The sequence below is a fragment of the Clupea harengus genome, chromosome 12, assembly GCF_900700415.2.
Source record: "Clupea harengus chromosome 12, Ch_v2.0.2, whole genome shotgun sequence".
NCBI lineage: Eukaryota > Metazoa > Chordata > Actinopteri > Clupeiformes > Clupeidae > Clupea > Clupea harengus.
In genome coordinates, this window is record NC_045163.1 from 10180940 (window position 1) to 10198439 (window position 17500).

The following is a 17500-nucleotide window of genomic DNA, read 5'->3' on the forward strand; positions in this document are numbered from 1 at the left end:
TCTGGCCAACAGACGGTGCAGAGCTACGGCGGAAAACTACCAGATTGCAGCCCGTAGCAGACTGACGCTACCTGCTGGGGCGCCCCCCCCCCCCAAACCCCTCCTCCACATCACGCCAAGCATTGGAAGACACCATGTAATGGTGACCATTTAAATTCATCACCACAGCTTCCTGAAAAGAGATCACAGCCACGGAGCTCTGTCTCTTTAAGGGAACAGCTGCTGGGTGCATATTTAGATTGCAGGCGTTTAAAGAGTCAAAAAAAGAGAGAGATCATAACAGAGGCAGGTCCAGTACTAAGCCAGTGTTTAGTAAGCATTTGATAAAGCTTGATGATGACTGAGGTCAAAACACGGACAGACGACACCAAGGGAAGCCTGACTGATCAAGCCTACACCCTACATGACTGTAAAACAAATACGGAGGGGGTGAGGGGGGAGACAGTCTGCTTTATGACATCAGAACATCTGCTGCAAGTCATGTGATCATGGAACTGCTCCAAGAAGCGTATGAGAAATGCAAACCAAGCCATTTCCACTTCGAGCCTAAAGGAATAGGTTGTTAACCTGGCTATCGAACAAAGCCGGAAGAATTAATATCAGGAAGGGATGGATGAGACTGAACAGTGTCTGAACTTGATGATACCTATGGCAGAGCTCCATCAGCCAAACACTCACAGATGTCACCCAGCCAGACTAGACATATCTGTGTGTGCGTGTCCTGATGCTGCTGTTTAACACTACAGAGTAGCAAACAGCCCTGTTCTGAAACTGAACAGAATTAGCACAGCTGAGCGGAAGTGAAACCCTTAAACCAAGAACAGTGACCCTTCACTCTAGAGGGCTTTAGCAGGACCTTAAAAACCCACACACCCGCTGGTGTATGTCAAAGCAGCACTAGCCCTCGAAGGGAAGCATGCTGTGCAAATGGACCCAGGAAACACACCATGTAAACAGGCCCAAACGACATGCCATGTTAGCAGACCCAGACTCTGACAAAGACCAGTCAGCTGCTACCCTTTGAGAGGAACTGTCTATCTAACTATCTGGCCTGGGTGTGGCAGGGCAAGGGCTGTGGTCCACAAACACATTGTTGTGCTACGACCACTGTAACTACAAGAGTGTATTCAACTATTTATCAGTCTATAATGTAACAATGGTCACAGCAAAAGGAGCCGGAAGCTGCTATCTGTTCTATCTCTGTCTGGTGATACTCATATGAGGTTGTAATATCATACCACAGAGACACCTCCACCTCCAACGCTTCCAGTTGGGTGCATCCCAACCTGCTCTGCAGAGCCCAAACCTGCCTCCCTGTGCCTGGAGGCCGAGGGATTAAAAGCACACTCACAGAAAAGCAGGAAGAGATTGGGTGGCCAGGTTTGGTGTCATATAACAATGACTGATTTTGATTCAGATTTCTTTTTTTTTAATCCCAGCAGGCCTTGGGCTCCAGTATCCATGACGGAAGTAGGTTCTGTGTCAGGTGCGCCAAACATCTAATGACCTATGACCTAATACCAGCACGTGATATCAGCCCAAACAAAAACAAAATACTTGTGTGAGTGTGTGAGTGTGTGAGTGTGTGTGTGTGTGTGTGTGTGTGTGTGTGTGATATAGGGCCCAATACAAACAAATGAAAAGACCCGACTCTGGTACAGACACAGTTTCTCAGGGGGCCATTCTATGATGTCATGACACAGGAGTACAGGTTACACAAGCTTAAGCATCATGTGATATATCCAAAGGCTGCAGGTTCACAATCTAATGCAGGTTACGCTTAAGCACCATATAATATATCCAGAAGCTCCAGTATGTGGCAACAGCAGTGCAAAATCATAGAACTTTCCCATAATTCTACACACACACACACACACACACACACACACACACACACACACACACACACACACACACGCTATAAAGCCACACGGCCAACATTGCACTTGAGACACAGACACGGCATGCAAAATGTAGGCTACATACGTGCACTGTAACACATGTACACATGATCTTACTCCATCTAGACTCGCCCACACACATAAAACCACTTCCCCAGGTCAGTTTGGTCTCTTTCCCAACTGACTCATACAGAGTAGACAGGCCAGCCTTCACTGATATGAGGAAGACTCTTAAAGAGCTTTCACTTTAAACCCTCCCAGAATCCTTCATCAACCATTTGTTTAAATGATTACACAAAAGCCACACAAATCCCACCTTCTATATGGTGCATATCTGGTGCATCAGAGAGAGGAAGAAAGAGAGAGAGACAGACAGACAGTGTCTGTATGTCTGTCTGTCTGTCTGTCTGCCTAAATGTGTGTATAAAAGAGTGTGCGAATAAGTGTGTGTGTGTAAGTGTGTGTGTGTTGTGTGTGTGTGTGTGTGTGTGTGTGTATGTGTATTTGTATGACTGTCTGAATGTGTGTGTATAAGAGAGTGAGTGTGTGTGGTTGCATGCGAGACTGTGTGTACCTGCTCTGCATCTCAAACACACAGCTGATCGTTGCGGTGGGTGTGAAGGCCCTCGGCACAAAAAGCCAATTGAAGGACCAGACCTCTGAGCATTTCACTTAGCCTACTCCCCGCAGACCCTTCCTCTCTCCATCCCTCCATCTCTCTCTCTCTCTCTCTCTTTTTTTAACCACCTGGAATAAGTGCTCATAGTTTGCCTGTAGAGTTTAATTATTACGCCATGGTTACTTATGCAAATGAATACCTCACAGAAAGTAGAAAGTGCAACCAAAGAGACCACAGAATCTTGCACCAGGGCTATCAAACCAGTTTGCCCAAAGTGAACAAGTGAACCATTCATAGCAAACATTGCACACCCAATATTTCTTTGTAGTGATTGACCTCGAGGTTACTTTAGGTTCAGTACACCCAAGTTCACTATTTATTGTGTTGTGTTTAAGAAATATCAAGAAAGATCACTGCTTAAGATTAATAGGCCTATAGGCAGAACGTTCAGCATGCAGACCACAGAAGACCACTGGTTAGCCAACTTCATAATCCATCACAACATCTTATTTTCTATTTCACATTTTTGGAATGGACAGAGTTTGCCATTTAATAGCCTGATTATAAAAACTGTCGGACTTGTTTCGGTCGAGATAATCAGAGTATCGTGGATCCGTGCGGTTAACTGTAGGCTAATTATGAAACACAACAGAGCATCCTACTTCCTTACACAAACGATATGAACTGTGGAATGTAGGTAACCAGCATATCCCTAGCCGCAATCAGCTCGTCTGTCCGGTCTGTGCTCTCACATAGTGAAATATGCTTAGCTCATCTCACCCTGTCCGTCTACCGTGACGAGGCATTGGTCTACAGTAAGTGGTGACATTTCTCTCTGTGTGGCTTAATTCAATGAACGTCTTATAAACAGTGAGCTCCATATAGTAATGGCTGTCAACATACTGACAAAATAGGCCTACTACTAAATAGGAAAACACAACAGACCTCCGTCTTGCCTAGCTCAAGGAAAATGGGTGTGTAGCAGGTCTTCACTGACGAGCAGGATAGCTTTTGTGTAGGCAAAGGCCACCATTAATGGCACGCTACACAATTGACGTCTGGCCGTCTAAAAATAGTCTACATTATGCATTTTTCCCATTTAACCGGTGACGTGTCTGTAATGTATGCGCTAGCCTACAGGTGTGAGAAAAAACCTCAAGCCTTTAAAAACAAAAGCCTTATGCTGATTGGTGACTGACAAGTGGGGTAACGTGTTTCTACCTGACAGGAAAAAACAATGTAACATAACAAACGTGACAATTACTGGAAAGTATAGTTAGAACCCCGCAGAAAGAATGATGCTACTTCCAGGCCGCAGGTAAGTCCAACTACATTAAGACCTGACAACATCTGTATAAAACAGCTTACAAGCTACACCGCTTCTAATGTAGCTCAAGTTAGCCACGTCTGGATTTAGCCGGGAAAGAGAGTAGGACAACGCGTAAAACGAGTAATGACTATCAATGCAAATAACGTAACTGTAGTTGTAATAAATATTTAATATTGACATTCAGCTGTGTCAGCATTTCTCCTCATAAATCATCACAAACTTGTAAAAACCATGGTCTCTCATTCGAACTTAATTACGGAAGAAAACGAGAAGGTCGACATATTGACTGACACATTGAAAGGCCCAATGGTGTTCCAGGATGACTCCATAAACATTCCAAGACAGTCCAAGACAGCCAATTGGCGTTCGCAGAGGTGGATTCCAGTTGGCTGCTCAAGTTAGATGGAGTTCACCGAGGCCCAATCCCCGGGATAGTAAAACGGTATTTGCCGAGAAAAGTAGCGGGGGCACGGGCCAGTTGTCCACATTGTGCTTAGAAGACAACCGTATGTACTTGTAACTACCGTTTCACACAGCCCAAATACACGCATAGATCTTAAAGACTGTTGTCAATGTTACTTACGAAATACTACGTGCATGAACTGAGCAACTGGCTTTCGATCCCCGGCTAACGCAAATAGAAAAAGGAAAACAACATACCCAGAAATTTTCCAGGAAATAAGGCGCTATCATTTTGGTGTCTTCCCCTCCTTGGCCGTGGCACTTCTGGCAATATTAGGCCTATATGATCGTAAATAAATATGACTGACGCAGCTCCGTCTCCCTCAGTTTCTGTTGTGTCTGCTTTCTCTCTTTTCCTCTTCCTTCTCGTCTTTTTTTCCTCCCTCTCAACCCCTGACTCCACCTCCTTTAGCACACCGCCTGAGTTCACTCGCGTTTCTCCACTCCTCCAACAAATTTCACTAGCTTACCATCATGGGCCAAACTGCGCCACTAGTGGCGAGTACAATACCCGTGTAATACCATGGAGGTAAAGTCGAATTTAGCTCATGATTCTGATGTGTTTTGACGCAACAACCGGCTCTCTAATGATGCAATAGTTCGGCTATCCATTGCTACATAACAAAATAGTCTTGAGCAATTACTACTCACTTATTTTGCTTATCCTAAAGTATTTCCCACACCTACAATGTTAATGTTTTAGTAGGCTACACATGGCCATGACATGTGCTTTTGATCAGGAGAGCAAGTGCGCATATGACAGTAGAGGGGGTGCTGATAGAAATCGCAGTCCACTACCGCAGCCTCATTGTAATCTCATTCTTTTCTGATCCACGATTCTGTTCAAAAGTGTAGGGTCACTAGGGTGGATGGCGGGTTAATGAAACGGCACCAACTGAATGAGCTGGCATGGTTTAATGCCATTTCAGTGTTATTAATTAAGCTACCCTGAATAAACAATGTAGCCTAGGCTATCGGCGATATAGTTATATGAACCACCCCATCTTTTTTTGCAACGAAGCCAAATGTACACACAGATACTTATCATTTAGAGCGTTAGAGATGTTAAAATGCAGTTCCGCTATTTAAGCTTGCTATAGCTTCTTTGAATGGCTATTAGTCCCACAGACATAATGCTGTAGTTTACCTGGCACTTGTGTTTCAAAACCTCATGATGGGAGTCGTGCTTGCTATTGCAGTTTCGGCCACTCTCTCCATTGGACAGATGGATCCTCGCAATTTTAAAGTTACAGTAAGCATATGATTACTATTTGGACAGTGTATGTTAATGTACTTTGCATTAGGTACACACATTTGTTGGCAGTTGACTCCTTGGTAATAAAGCCTTCAATGCTGTTGCATTGTCAGTGAAAGCTAAAGTACGCCTAGATCATGAAACCTGGTGTTACTTGGAATCCAGCCATCCGAAGTACTTAGCCTACAGTATAATTCCTCTAGGCCTAACTATATCTGAGTCAGAACAAGAAGCCTCTTCTGCCATTAAACATATAGTGTTATAAATGAAGGGCATTCATTGGCGTACTGCATTGAAATATCATATGGATGGCAAGGAATACATTTTATTACTAACATAATAACATTGACCCCTGCTCAAGGATTGTTTATGTAAACAATTTATTTAACATTGTACAGATCCAAGCATTCACAACCATCACTACATCATACAAATGTCATTACAAAATTACTACAGTACAATATAGAGTCTTTGCATGATCCAAAATATTTGGTGGCCCCAAATTTCTTTTTTCTTCTTAAAATTCAGCAGCTTCAGAAAAGAAGTACAGCCATGTCGCTGTTTATGTTAGCAAAAGGGTGAAGGGCTGAACAAGAAGACACAACTCAAGTTTACATGGCTTAAATAGTCAGGAGCCAAGATTTTTCAAATTTCCTTGCACAAGAGAGACATTCTAATTTCAACAGAAGTCCACGCAGTATCATCAGAGTAGGAAAACATCTCATAAAGCTTTTACAATCTACTTAAACTGAGAATTTTTGTATTTTATTTACTTGGCCACCTCATATAGGCTACTTCATTATATGCAATATTCTCCCTCATCAACACTGGGTTTCCAATTTCAAGGCATCCTTACAGTAAATACTGCACTTCGTATACATAATTCACCTTAATTTGTAAATCACAACTACATCCCCACTAATATGACAGCGTACCCATATTCCTCTGTGTAAAGAAAACTTTCTTTTTTTAAATATTGATTAAAAGAATGATTGTATTTCCCTTAATGAGCTTTTATGTGTGGGTGATTTTAGAGAGGTAACAGGTCTGTCTGGCAGATCTGTCTGGCTGTCATTAGTAAGCTAGCTTAGCTAAAGGAAAGTTGAAGTTGGACTGGTATGTTAAACTCAGCTTCCCTGTGAGGGGTTAGTGTGGCCCACCCACATCAACGTTGAAGGAGCAGGAGCGGCCATCTTGGGCAATTTGTGAAACATCACCAGCACAAGGAGACTCAGATAATACAACAACACAGGCACACACACACACACACACACACACACACACACACACACACACACACACACACACACACACACACACACACACACACACACACACACACACATAGACATACATACATTACAAAAAATAAACTGAAATAAAATTAAAAACAGTAAACACAGACCTCCTGAGGTTTCTATGACAACATATTCAAGTAAAAAAAAACTACAACAAACACTTAGCAGCAGCCTATAAGACAGCAACATGAAACTTGATACAGTATTTATTTCTTATAGAGCAGTGTTTGTTTTTTCTAATAATTTTTTGTTGCATGAGACTTAAATAGCATACAATTTAATTGGACTGTGCCTCTGGTTTCCAAGCATGCCAGAACTGCTGGAATGTGACAAAGACCATTTCTGACACATTCACTTTGCACACAGGAGGGGAATCAAACAATCCAAAACAACAATAACAAAACAACGACAACAAATTAAACATTCACATAAACCAGCACCTGATGATATCCCATGATGCTCTCCATGCTCTCCTTTTTCAGAATTACATGGAATTTTTTTTATATGCATAGTGAGATGAATTACAAAAGGGCAACATTATGATTATTGGTTATAAAGAATAAATAATTATTAAATTAACATATGACAATAGCGACCAATAACAACTAATGGATATTGTAATAATTGAATAAATGTCAGAAATGTTTCATAATCACTACACTATGCTATAGCCAGTACGGTGTACTGGTAAATGTCCTCATCTGTTTTAAGAATACCTTAGCCTGACTCTGATAGTTTATGAACGTCAAGGCCCGGAGATAACAAGAGTCTAAAGACAACTCGTTATTGAAAAGTTCACACCATAGCAAGAGGTTACGGTACAGTGTGTCTATAATAGTTTTTAGTGACTGATATGATTATGTGCCTTAGGTACAGATAACAATACTGTGAGATGCTTCACTCTGTCCAGCAGAGCAATCTGATTGGTTGGCCTATGAAGGTCCCTACCCTTATCACTATGCATGGGATTCATCCAGGTGACTGTGCTTTCTCAGAAGATCTTTGCTTCATAAATAAACAGACAAAAACAAACAAAATGTGTACCAGATCACTAAGCTTGTGTCCTGCGATTCACAGTACAGAAACGGAACAGCGTCGTCTGCTAAGCACTGAGGTGGGAGTCCCACCACTGAACTTGGGTTTTCAGGAAATATATGCAATCAAGCACAGTGCCCCAAGCCAGCGAGTAAGAGAGGAACTAACATATGTCTAATTTTTCTCTTTTCTTGTTGTTGTTTTGGGACCACTCACCTAGTGTGGGTGATTATAGGGCCACCAATGCATAAATCAATCTGGGAGTACCCTGCTTAGAAACAGTCAATCAAAACCTCCTCACAAAAACAAACAAAAACAAGCACCCATGAGACCATACCGTTCACAAAAGCAAAACAAACATACTGATAGATACAAGTACACTAATGTGAGAAGTCAACACGATTACTCATCAGACAGAGTTAGCAACAACTACGGACAGGTTGAGAAGGAGCTGAGTACAACTCACAGAAAAGAGGAAATGATTCAGTGACGCACTGTATGGCCTACTCTATACTCCACAACACACATACTCTCTCTGAGTAGAAGACAAATGATAAACTTCACAGTTACCCACGCACAATCAAGCAAACACAAAGACACACACACACACACACACACACACACACACACACACAGTGAGTGGCAGACAAAAGATACACCTCACAGTTACACACACAGGACACACGCACACTGAGTGGTAGACTACGGATACACTTTAGTTACCCCACACGCATAGGGCCCTAATTTAATTGATGGGCAACTTTGCTCGTTGCCCGTCAATAAAATTAGGGCCCACAATCACACCAGGATGTCCTGCAAAGCCTTACTAATGGTGTCTCGGAAGAGTGACAACTACCACATTCTTTAGCGAGAGCACCAAGACGGTAAACTAACCAGGCGCCAAAGAAACTGGAGACATACACCAGTAGGTATTTCAGGTTTTAGGGCTATGTGGACATCTCAGACTAGCACACATGCAAACACACACACACAAACACACACACGTAAAGCACTGTACGTCACTGCTGTACAGCCTCAATGCTTCCATTAGGGCATGCTGTTTTAAATTCATCAATTAAGACAAGTCACTTCCAACCACAAAAAAATTATAAAATAATGCAAAACAGAAAAAGTTTGTTGCACAGATGTATGTCATGATAAATGGTTCTGTTGTCCTAAAGATAACACAGAATCTGTAATACCTCATTTGTAAGCAAACATTTCCACTGTCGTAAGATATGAATAGATGGAGATATCTTTCAAAGCCGTCTCTTCTGATTACTATATGCAGAGGCAGAGAGAGAGGCTGGGAGATGCTTCCAGCGTGTACTTATTTAAGAGTACTTATTTACCGTCTACTGTTGAGCACTGTGTACAGTTGCAACTATACTTTGTGGGCGTACACTCAACGGACAGTCTGCACTATAAGGTCATCTTCATGCATTTGAGTTTAAACTACCCCTTCCATGCTTATTACCTTATGGTATGTCTAAGTTAGCCATAAGTCCCCCCATCCCTTCCGTAATGGTACGTTCTAGAAGACAAGAAGCTGTTGGATTTTGAATCCCCTATTAGCACTAAACTTATAGTAAGAACAGTAGGCACTTCCTTTACTATAAACTTAAACCCAACAGATTTCACCAAACACGACGCCGTCAAGTGATTGCTTCAGATTTTCTCTCCCTCTCTGTCCCTCTGTTTTTTTCTCTTTCCCTTGTTTTTTTTTTTTTACTCCCCCCCACCCCTATCAGCACAGAAGAGTGCTGTTGAGTTTTCAGATGAGAGAGACGAAAGGGCGATGGACGTCTGTTTGCGTGTGTTGTTTCGGGTCGTCTGGTCTTGCCACGGTGAAATGGTGAAGTTGGCCGAGCTCCCGTTTGGGTTTTGGTGATTCCTGCCGCCACAGCCGACCACCACCTCCCTCCCACCCCATCCGGAGGGGTCTGGGGGGGCCCAATCCCTCCCCCCTCCCCAGCCACACCACCCTTCCCCCAGTAAAGGGCAACATATTCCCTGGGTATAAGAGGTTCCCTGTTTAACACCCATAGAGAATGACCTACAGAGAAAGAGAGAGTGAGGGAGGCAGAAAAAGAGGAGGGGTGATGAAGAAAGACAGCAAGATACAGGAAAAGAGAGTGAGAGAAAGAGAAGGGAGTGAGAGGGTAAAAAGGGACAAGAATGAACAAATAAATGGAGAGAGGCAAAGTGAGAAGAAAACAAGAGATTAAAGGGTTACTGTTGAACTGCATCACAGAGTGCACCTGTGAAACTTCCAACACACTCAGGGAATAATCCTTGCCCACTCCTAAAACAGGCTGCTATAGAAACAGCACCAGTAATCCCCCCAAACAGGCTTGTTTCCATGGGGACGGCTGAGCAGAAATGCCTGGACTCATTCCTTTCATGGGCTCCTCGTCACAGAAACGATAACACTCACCTCCTAAGGCCTGCCTGTTGCTACGGGAACAGTTAGACTCCGTAGAATGCAGCGAGGCGTTCCTTCAGGGGAAGAGGGAACTGGTCCGAGAACCGTCTCCAGTTCTCCTCACCAACCTGGTTCTTAAAACCATGGAGGATCTGAGGGCACACACACACACACACACACACACACACACACACAGTGATTTATCCTTCAACAGAAGAGAAACAGCTCATGATCCACTTCCACCTGTCCTTGTCACTGTCTGACCCCTCAGGCCCATCCAACCTCCCCGGTTCATTGCCCATATGTCTGCTTCATGCTGTGGGGGTCAACAAGTAGGGGTTACCTTGTAGAACATGTCTCTCAGGTCTTCCTTTGGGCTGACCCAGGAGGCCACCGCATCACAGAAAAATATAAAGTCCTGGAGGGGAAGATGGGACCATACAAACACAAACAACTCATTCCATAGGCAGTCAAAAATGTCACAAACAACTCAAAGCCACAAATCCGGGCAAATAAACAACAGGTGCACAATAAGTCAATGCAATGCCTAGGTATAGGCTTACTGTGACTGGGGGCTATGTTCATTTGTAAACTACAGAGGGCAACACAAACTGTTTTATTCTGTCTGCTTCTCATACTGCCTCACTTTGTGCTGGTGTGCCCTTTCCTGTTTGAGCAACCCCCCCCCCCAGATCTCACACACACACACAAACACAAACATCATTAGCCAGCCAGTGCTGATGTCAGTCAGTGTCAATCATTAGTGATGTCACAAACGTCACCGTGGCAACGTATGTGGCGCCACCTCACCTGCACCACGCCCCCCGGATTGACGGTGATCATGGTGCAGATCCCTCGGAAGGCGGAGTCCTTCTCCTCATTGTCTCTTATATTCCGCAAAGAAGTGCACCTGCCAATAGGAATAGCCGATTCTTTTACTGCTGGCCAATAGCAGGCCTCTCTCTCAGTTACTGGCCACACCTCCACAGCATGATCATGGCTAACACCTCAGAGCACCTTCGCCCCATTTAAACCACAGGTCTCTTTTACTCTTTAAAATAAATGGATAAGTTAAACAGTGAGCTATCACCATGGTTAAACATTCACAGATTCCACCACTCCATTGCACTTCTACAGGCATGCACAATGTAAATGATCTCTCTTTCTAAACGCTTTTCTCAGTAGATCTAAAAAGTTAAAAACTAGTTAAACACGTATTCTTAATCTCTAGTACATATGTGTAATTAAGATATTTTAAGCATGAGAATAATAACTTTACTCATTTGTTCTCTGTCCGGGTTATTTTGACACATTTACTCCTTGAGGGGAGACAATGATTGACCTGTGAGCTACATTCCCACACGCATGCAGAATGCATTGACTGCGATCAATTATGCAACCGAATCCCTAAACCTGCCAAGAATCTCACACTTAAGTTGACCTAGAGTTCAAACTTTGACTTTTTCCTATTGCCCGTTGCTTCAGCAGGTCTTTATAGCACCTTATGGCAAACCAATTTCATTTAACTGCAGAACGTAGGTAGTCAGGTGGTGGGGTGAGGATGGGGGATTTTGGAGGGAGGGTGCCTTATGGGACAGTCATGCATCTGTGGAACCATTGGTCCAATATAAGGGGGTGAGGGTTATAAATGCATTTTTTCAGCATTTTTTCTGTCTTTTGAACCAGCAAGCATGTGACAAATCTTATCCCATGCATTCAATTAGTGGTTAGGTAGCGACAATAAACAACGACAACAGAACTAAAAAACTCAAATAAATCAATACTGGATACATGGAGGTGCTACTGAGGCAATGAAACAACAAGAACAACAAGAACAGGACCTAAAAAGGTACGTGATTAGTCACATGATAAGCAATGATTACAGACCGATTCATACGAAACAGAAAAGAGCAGAAAGACAGGAGGAAAGAAAGAGGGGAAGAAACAGAGTGATGACAGAGAGAGAGAGAAAAGAGAGAGAGTGAGGGACAGGGGGACAGAGAAAGGAGAAAATGAAGGAAAAAAAAGATTGAATAATACACACCAGGGTCTTATAAACTGCTGTAGCATGGGTGCCACCTCTTGAGGACAAACGTAACCAAGACGACCAATTGTTATTGCTAAGGTAACGCAATCACGGTTATACACCACCAAACGCCAACCAAGACATGAGCGAATGAAGGGGAGGAGGAGAAAACATAAAGAAAAACAAACAAACAAACAAACAAACAAACAACTCAGAAACAGAAATCAACAGAATCTGTGTATGATAATAAACACAAGATTTGCCTAGTGTTCTCACAGCCCCAGACTAGACGGGCACAATGTCAAATATGAAACTCTAACATACAAACACATCGTTTAAGGGAGAAGTCTTAGAAAGTACTTTCACGTGACCAGAAAGCCACATTATGAAGAGAATGAAGAATATGATTTAAAACAAATAGTATTTCATATGGACAAATTTGGCTGGTTATATAAAGTGTATACAGACTAGTAATCCCAAAAGCGTATGCTTGCAGCGGAGAAGTCTGACATATAGGTTTCATAAAGCTAGCAGCCACTAATTAGGTATGTGTCTTGCCCTGCATGTCCTCAGCTTTCTAAGGTTACCTCCCTTAAACGCTTTAAAAGGTTAATCTTTCAATAAAAAGTGCAAATGTACAGACATATTTTTGTATCCTTTTTGAAAAACAAATGGAACATAAAGAACAGATTACTCTAAGCCAACTACATGGAGAGGACTAGATTCCATCAGGTTCTTATGCAGAACAGAGGAAGAGGGAGACCTAAGTTTGAGAGACACAGAACTATGCAACATTCTCATTAAAGAACAGGCATTTATGGACAGTCCAATGAGACATGCAGAAAGCAGATGATAGGCTCTTCAGAGAACAGAGTTCAGTGCAGGATAGGCTGATCCATGGCAACAGAAATGATAGGCGGAGCTTGTGCTCCTGAAGCACCTCCCAGTTTTAGTGATGGCATAGCACCTGTTTCTCTACCCAATTGGTAGTGAATGAGCTCCAAAATGCATTGAAAGTTGCATAGCCGAAAAAAAACAAGTAAGTTAGATTCATATAGTGCCTAACAATATTACATGATACCAAGTATGGCCATTTCTACTAAATAAAAAATAACCCTGTTATAAAATGTTGAATAGAGGTCAATTTAGCTTAAGATATCAGATCAGATATCCTGCATCAAACATTTGCCTTCCTTAACTAAACAACATTCAACATCTATTGGCATATATGCATTCACATTTAAAAAACAGTAACTAAAAAACAAAAAAATAAACTGACAAACAGGAACACATCTACAAATGTCCTAGTTTCACTGGGGGTTAGTTAGAGGGGTTACACTTCACCCTTATTTCTTATGGAATTCAAATCAGGTGGCCATTTTGGCTGGACTGCGCAGTACAACTACTGGAATGGTGGCACAGCAATAAGAGTGGAGTGTAACAGTGTGACTGTCTTCTAGATAGGTGCTATACATTTGTCTCAACACCACAACAAATGTTTAGGATTGAATTCATTAGCAATTTGCCTCAATCAGCAAAAAGGCTATTTATGATGCATGATCTACATGTTTAGTAAGTAAGCAGTCATGAATGTTATATCAGTTAATCCCATTAACACAGTAAGACTAAAAGAGGTTTGAAAGGTCTCTGGCTAAGGGCCTAGCTGTCTGATGCTGGATGTCACTCATATGGCTACAGGTCTGACAGTTGGTGTAAAACATCAGTACACTCTTGTCACCGCTGAGCAGTGGCTCTCAAAGGGTTCCCTTCAGTTGTACAATAAAACAAAACTCCTTCTAATGTTTTTCCCTTTGTTTTTTACTTGTGGAGACCTTGACCTCATTTTGTTCTATATTAATATAATTTCTTCCAATTTCCCTTTACTGGGTTGTTATTTCCTAGCACACTATAAAGGACAATAGAGACTGGCTTGAGGTTTCAGGCATGTAAACAGTTAGCAGCTAATTCTGAAACGGATGCAGGTTCTGATGCTAGACCGAGCCAGACCCGTTTCAGAGTCAGCCGCTCTGTTGTAGCTTAGCGGTTAGCCTTAGCGAGTCCTGTGAGAGCCAGGCCCGGGGGTGTGTATGAGCTGAATGAGCAAGGCAGAGTTTAGGGAGGAGGGGGGTGGGGTGGTCTGTGGGGGGGGGGGGGGGGGGGGGGGGGGGGGGGGGGGGTTGGGGACACCTCCACTCTGCTGAGGGGACAGCTTGACTAGCGCCCCCCAGTGGTACCTGTGTTCTCCAGTAGGGTCTTTGGGGTGTTGGGTCTATTAATGATCTCTATCAGCTGGTGCAATACCACAGCAACGTATGGCTGCATGTCTGCACCTGGAGGCACAAGAGGAGAGAAACTCATTAGCCTTGGTGGTGTGTAAGTGTGTGTCTGTGTGTGTGTGTGTGTGTGTGTGTGTGTGTGCAAATGTGAATGTAAGAGAGAGGGAGAGGGAGTGTGTATTAGCAAAGCTCTGCCAACCCAAAGGACACAGGTTTTTTACAGGGGCGATACTGCCAAAAATCAATCAAAAAACAACAGAGGCCTCCTCACCCATCTGAATGGATATCTCCCCGATAGCCCAGGTTGCATTGTTGCACACAGAGATCAGTTCCGGGTTCAGGTTTGTCCCCAATATGGGCATGAAATCCGCTGAAATGAGAATACAATGCAGAACAAAATGTCAGCTTCTGTAAGGACAAACACAACACGAAACATTATTTTGATCAATCTTTTTCATGTGTGAGTGTGGAGGTCAAGGTGCTGTAGTCTGTCCTGAATGTGTGTGTTCCTGTCTCTAAATGTGTGCGTGAGGGAAATGCAGAGAGTGAATGATGACATACCAATGCAAGATTTGACGTGCTGGAAGCAGGCTTTAGTGAGGTCTCCCAGCAGGGCAAAAGAACTCTGCCGAACCTCGGGCATTTTGTCCTAAAATCATTAGAACAGTCTAAGCTTGAGTCGGCCATGTTGAAACACACAGAAATTTGACAGCGACTCACCTCATGACATACAGTTAGGACAAGATAGCTACAGATAGATGTCAGAACCTATATTCAGTCCCTTATACGTACGTAAGCAGACACTAAGACAGAGTAAACTATTCTCTAAATACATCCAACCTAAAAACGAAACAATGCGCACAGTCAAAATTAGGAGTCAAAATCACTGGAGTCAAACTATCGTTTGAGTCTACCGCCATGCCTACGTTGGAACAAAACCATATTCAACGCTATAAAGATACAGTAGGTGTAAGTAGGCAGACAGTCATGTAGTTGTACAGTCTCTATGGTTACCTGCATACACTGGTACATGAGGGTGAGGATGTTGCTACGAGCGACCAGCTGTTCGATGTTGCCGCCCAATCCCTCAGCCAATCCACTGAGAAGATCCAGGGCCACGATCATGAAGTCCTTATCAGGGGCCTCGTACATATCCGGCTGGGATTGGTGCAACTGGAGGGAACAGAATGGGCAGGCTTTGGGAAGGAGGTGTGTGCAGGTGTGTGGCCATGTGTGTGTGTGTGTAATGTACATTTGAACAGTCTGTGCTGTTGAGGCACGAGGTCCTTCCGTCCATGTGTGTGTGTGTGTGTGTGTGTGTGTGTGTGTGTACTCACCATGGCCTGAGCGAGGGTCTTCTGCACCAGGTTAACACAGCGCTGATACACAGGCTCACAGTAGGGTAGGAAACCACTCTGAAGGGCAGTGGCCACGGATGAGAGACACTGGGGGGGGGGGGGGGGGGGTTGAAACAGACAGAGAAACAGAAAGTCAAGGATAGTAGGACAGTTACCATTTCATAGATGTGTGTGTAGCTGACTTCCAAGAGGGTGTTGTGGGGTGTGTGTGTGTGTGTGTGTGTGTGTGTGTGTGTGTGTGTGTGTGTGTGTGTACATACCTCAAGCAGTGGGAAGAGGTCTTTGTCCTCATCCTTCAGTTGGTTCCATTTCTGAATCAGTGGCGGCATCAACATCTGGATATATTCCTATAAATGTGCACACAAACCAAAATCAACAGGATAAGCAAGTTCTTCATGTGTTATTTGTGTGTGAGAGAGAGTGTGTGTGTGTGTGTGTTTGAGTGTGTGTGTGTGTGTGAGTGTGAGAGAGAGTGTGTGTGGATGTGTGTGTATACCGGTTTGTTGAGGTGATGTCCCACAGAGTCTGCAAGTGTTCCTATTGCGTCGTAGAGGATGAGCAGATTCTTGTGCTGGTATTTGCTAAAGGCGAACACCAGCGTGTCCAAGATGTAGGCCAGGTACGGCACTAACTCTGTGCACGCCTCCTCCTCCAGGGTTGCAAATGCACTGAGAGAGGGAGAGGGAGAGAGAGAGAGAGAGGGAGAGAGAGAGAGAGAGGGAGAGAGAGAGACTTTTCAGGACTTGACTAACGTAATTCCTACAATCCATCACACTGTTCATATTTTTTCTTAAAACAACTTTACAACATTACAACACACACACACACACACTCATTCCCTCTCATCCATTCTAACACACACATACACACACACGCAGGTGACCACTTGCACCCTCTTGTTGTCATCCAACATGCATTTGAACACACAAACACACACACCTGCAGGCTGCTTCCTGCACCCTCTTGTTGCTGTCCAGGATGCGCTTGAGCAGCTCGGTCATGAGGGGCTTGAGGTATTGGTCGGGTGGCTGGCTCACCACCCAGTGGGCGTAGCGACTCAGCGTCCAGCAGGCAATGGAGCGGACCAGCGCTTTCTTATCTGACAGACACTGAACCAGGTGGGGGATCAACTCAGGGAGGTAGGCAATCATACCCTGCATACACCCTAGACAGGAGAGAAAACGGTGTGAATGTGTGTGTGTATGTGTGTGTGTGTGTGTGTGTGTGTGTGTGTGTGTGTGTGTGTGTGTGTGTGTTACCTTCTGCAATGGCCCCCAGCACCAGGATGCCGGACTCCTTGACAACCCACTCCTGGTGGAACAGCAGCTCCTTCAGCAGAGGGAGAATGGGTAGTAGCAGTTCATCACGGAACACGTTTGCTAGAACGTCTAACGCAGCTGCAGAACACTTCCCTGCAGAGGGACAGAGAGACGGGGACGAGGACGGAAGAGGGGTTGAAAGGAGGGGGTGAGAGATTCCAGTCAGGGAGTGTGTTTGAGTCTGTGTACACTCAAT

General features: G+C 43.8%; 2 protein-coding genes across 4 annotated transcripts in view; both read right to left on the reverse strand.

Annotated features, from left to right (window-relative positions):
* fcho2 (FCH and mu domain containing endocytic adaptor 2) overlaps positions 1 to 4844 on the reverse strand; it is a 63429-nt gene extending 58585 nt beyond the window's left edge. For both annotated transcript variants that reach the window (XM_031577503.2, XM_031577502.2), the window contains exon 1: positions 4511 to 4844. In XM_031577503.2, the coding sequence (XP_031433363.1) occupies positions 4511 to 4543 (33 nt within the window). In that variant the 5' untranslated portion in view covers positions 4544 to 4844. The remainder of the gene's footprint in view (positions 1 to 4510) is intronic.
* A 1086-nt stretch (positions 4845 to 5930) lies between these two features.
* Positions 5931 to 17500, reverse strand: part of tnpo1 (transportin 1) — a 28839-nt gene continuing 17269 nt past the window's right edge. Inside the window, exons 12-25 of one of the 2 annotated variants that reach the window (XM_031577501.2) lie at positions 17245 to 17397; positions 16925 to 17150; positions 16482 to 16653; positions 16246 to 16332; positions 15965 to 16072; positions 15642 to 15800; positions 15189 to 15276; positions 14899 to 14997; positions 14586 to 14681; positions 12370 to 12445; positions 11136 to 11235; positions 10669 to 10743; positions 10338 to 10477; positions 5931 to 9956 (exon numbers count right to left, since the gene is read on the reverse strand). In XM_031577501.2, coding sequence (XP_031433361.1) covers positions 10370 to 10477; positions 10669 to 10743; positions 11136 to 11235; positions 12370 to 12445; positions 14586 to 14681; positions 14899 to 14997; positions 15189 to 15276; positions 15642 to 15800; positions 15965 to 16072; positions 16246 to 16332; positions 16482 to 16653; positions 16925 to 17150; positions 17245 to 17397 — 1547 coding nt within the window. In that variant the 3' untranslated portion in view covers positions 5931 to 9956; positions 10338 to 10369. Of the gene's footprint in view, positions 9957 to 10337; positions 10478 to 10668; positions 10744 to 11135; positions 11236 to 12369; positions 12446 to 14585; positions 14682 to 14898; positions 14998 to 15188; positions 15277 to 15641; positions 15801 to 15964; positions 16073 to 16245; positions 16333 to 16481; positions 16654 to 16924; positions 17151 to 17244; positions 17398 to 17500 lie in introns of those variants that run through there. The other variant, XR_004164781.2, reaches the window with a different exon arrangement.